The 3,036-nt window shown below is 40.7% G+C and overlaps 1 protein-coding gene across 1 annotated transcript; it reads right to left on the bottom strand.

Annotated features, from left to right (window-relative positions):
• Window positions 1-255: 255 nt before the first annotated feature.
• On the bottom strand, window positions 256-1,820 carry LOC116253175 (xanthotoxin 5-hydroxylase CYP82C2-like). The gene is made up of 2 exons (XM_031627948.1): window positions 1,461-1,820; window positions 256-1,032 (listed from the first exon to the last, which is right to left on the bottom strand). Exons 1-2 carry the CDS (start codon window positions 1,818-1,820, stop codon window positions 937-939), a joined length of 456 nt encoding a protein of 151 aa, XP_031483808.1. The 3' UTR covers window positions 256-936.
• Between the last annotated feature and the right edge of the window lie 1,216 nt (window positions 1,821-3,036).

A 3,036-nucleotide genomic window follows, 5' to 3' on the forward strand; every position in this document is an offset into this window, starting at 1 on the left:
GTACAATCTAATTCATGGTTTGGCAGCTTCTATGGCTGAACCCAGGACCAAGGTCCACTCCTCATTAAACCTGCTGGACCCTGCTCGGCCTCTGCCTGTTGTGCAACTCTTTTCCCTTAGGCCAGTTATCCTCATTAAAACCATTTTCCCTTAATTCATGACCACACTTCTATTCTTAAAATAGATTCCCTTTCATTTATTCAATCATAAAAATATTGAAAACAAAGTACTTAAGAGATCAGGCTCTTTATGAATTACAATGAACTTCCAAGTAAAGCCCAATAATGTTGTGATCCTCACAAGTCTGACAACAGCAATATATTGTTACTATCCCATGAATCGGTTCAAAAAAATGAAGCAGATTCATAACGCATTTATAATGATATTTATGAATTATTTGATTCTTTTAAGCATGTTCATAGAACAGCACCAAAATTTTTCTGTTGTCAAACTACTCCTTAGCCATACAATGCTTGCGGCATATGCGGGGCGGGGCCAATAGCACATTTAAGATGGTGCCATGCCCGATCGGATTATCATCATCAAATGAGGAGTCGGCTGGAAGGAGCTTCATGTCAAAGCTTTGGAGCAGACGGGCAAGGGCAATGTGCACTATGCTGAGCGCGAATGAGATGCCTGGGCAGATCCTCCGACCCGATCCGAATGGGAGAAGCTGGAAGTGCTTCCCATGCACGTCCACGTTACTTCCTATAAACCGCTCAGGTTGAAACTCGTCTGGGTCAGTCCAAACCCGCAGATCATGATGTATCTTCTACAAGTTGACTATTAGCCTAGTGCTAGCTGGAACACAGAACCCGCCGACCTGGCAATCCTCTATGGACTCTCGCAGTGCTAGCAGAGGCGTAGGTGGGCCTATGCGTAGGCTTTCCTTGAAGGCTGCTTGCAAATACACCAAGTTCTTAAGGTCGGACTCATTTACGAGTCTCTCTTTGCATTGGGATGAAGTAGCAGCAAGTACATGGTTCGGATCATTGCCGCTGTAGTACTGTCCTTTGCAGCAGTCATCATCGACTGAAAAGCATGAAAGTGAAAGATAATTACATGTAATTACAAAAATAATATAACTACAAAAAAAAAGTACCAAATTATAAATATAATATAATGATCAAATTCAGTGTGAGATGAGTGGGAGAGACGCATGGCCCTTGGCCCTTGAGAATGGAGGCTCCCATTCCATTCCATGTTTTTTTTTTAAGATGAAGGGTATAATTTCTTTGTGCTTTAACTTGCAATCAAGAAAGTTGCTACCTGTGCAGAAAATAGAGATTAGCTGCCTACCAACTCTCACTCGAAGCCGTTGCACTAAATTGATCAAATTCAAATTTGAATAGCAGAATATATATATTATTTCCTAAATCATTTCTTCTTAAGCGGGATCTATTGAACATATAGCTGGAACGAAGAGCAAACATGCAAGCGTCAAAGCATATCAGGCTCACACTTTCCAGGTACTTGGCGGCGGCAGAGAGCGGCCGGTTGCTGAAGGCGAGGTCGTTGGTGGTGAAACACTCCTTGGCCATCTCCCAGCTGCTCACAAGCAGCCCCAGCTGGAGCATGAGTACAGGGTCATACTCTTCATGCCAGCGTGAGAAGGTTGCCTTAAGAACTTGAGGTTTGGAGGAGAGGAGGTGCAGGTGGCCAATAACTGGCAACCATCCTGTAGGCATAGGGGGCTGAGGTGCAGCGCCTTTTCTCTTCATGAACATCGATTGGAACATGAAAAGGAACATGAACAAGAAACAGGCACCGGTGAGGACGGGGGTTGTCAATGTTTCAGGGGATGGAATTAGGAGGGCCATGTTTCTCGATCTGATGCACAGGGAAGAATGCCTGCAGGTGCAGCTATATATAATTTTCGACCAGCCCCTCGTCATGAACCTAAGCTTAATAAAACCTAAAATAGAAAGATAGCACGCCACACTCTCTAGATTATTTTCTATATGCTAAGGAATCTGTTTTGTTACAACAAGAAGACAGCGAGAAATTTCAATTTGAATATTCTTAACAAATATATGACAGTGGATATATTAACGGCTCTTTGTAAGACACATATGTCCACTAGTTAGTAGTGGGCTGTTGTTCAAGCACATGAGGTTTGAAACGAAGGTGATGAATCTGTTTTAGAATTGAATAGTTGCTTGAATCGAATGAATCGGCTAACGAAAAGATTGATCAGAAAATCGAGTGAGAATCGAAGTCATGAGAATTTCTTGTGAATTAATTGATCAAATTAAAATTCATACCTTTTAAACTATCAAAACCAAAGGGCAAAAAATTAGTAAAATTGAAAATAAAAAGTAACAAAGCAAGAAATTACATTTTTTTGTTACTGCATTATCCATGAGAATTCTCCTCCGCTGGCTTTCAAGCTTGAAGCGGCCTTCATAAAAGCCTGTCTGAGCAATTTTTAACTAAGCAAACAAACAAATGAACAATAAATTTAAACTGTCTAGTGACCCCACATTTAGGACCGTATGGACTGCTGAGTCTGTGCATGCATCTGCCATTTAATCCAGTCTAGGCCTGGGACGTCGGCCTGACCTGACCTGACGTAACCACCTGCAAAGCCGTCGAGCTTGACCCGCAGTATATAATCACGTACACTTTAATTGAGATTGAGTTGTGTGCCTAGGAGTGTACACTGAAAAAAAAAATTATGGTATTTGAGAAATTTTTAATAGAGATATGTGTATTTTAGACTTTTAACCTTTTCATAATTTTTTTATCAAAAATCTTTTTTTTTTCCTTTTACTTTATCAAAGTTATTTTGGTCATTACATGCCCCAGTTTATGCACAGTGCATGTTACCAGATTTGCAATTGGATATATGAGCATTTTCCTAGCCAGCATTCTCGATCTATGATAGTAACATACTCGGGTTCGTTCCACTATAGCATTAAATTATGGATATTTGACCCAAATTATGGATATATGACCCCACCATAAATTTAGACCTTCGAATTATATACCACTCCAATCTTCTTGTTGCTTTCCACAACAACCATGGCGGATGAT

The sequence above is a fragment of the Nymphaea colorata genome, chromosome 4, assembly GCF_008831285.2.
Source record: "Nymphaea colorata isolate Beijing-Zhang1983 chromosome 4, ASM883128v2, whole genome shotgun sequence".
Taxonomy (NCBI): Eukaryota; Viridiplantae; Streptophyta; class Magnoliopsida; order Nymphaeales; family Nymphaeaceae; genus Nymphaea; species Nymphaea colorata.

What these genes read in the sequence shown, in the direction of transcription:
- LOC116253175 (XM_031627948.1), bottom strand. Translation starts at nt 1,820, where the DNA reads ATGGCCCTCCTAATTCCATCCCCTGAAACATTGACAACCCCCGTCCTC. An exon ending in CCGCCAAGTACCTGGAAAGT is followed by an intron (nt 1,033 to 1,460) that starts GTGAGCCTGATA and finishes CATGCTTTTCAG; the next exon opens with TCGATGATGACTGCTGCAAA.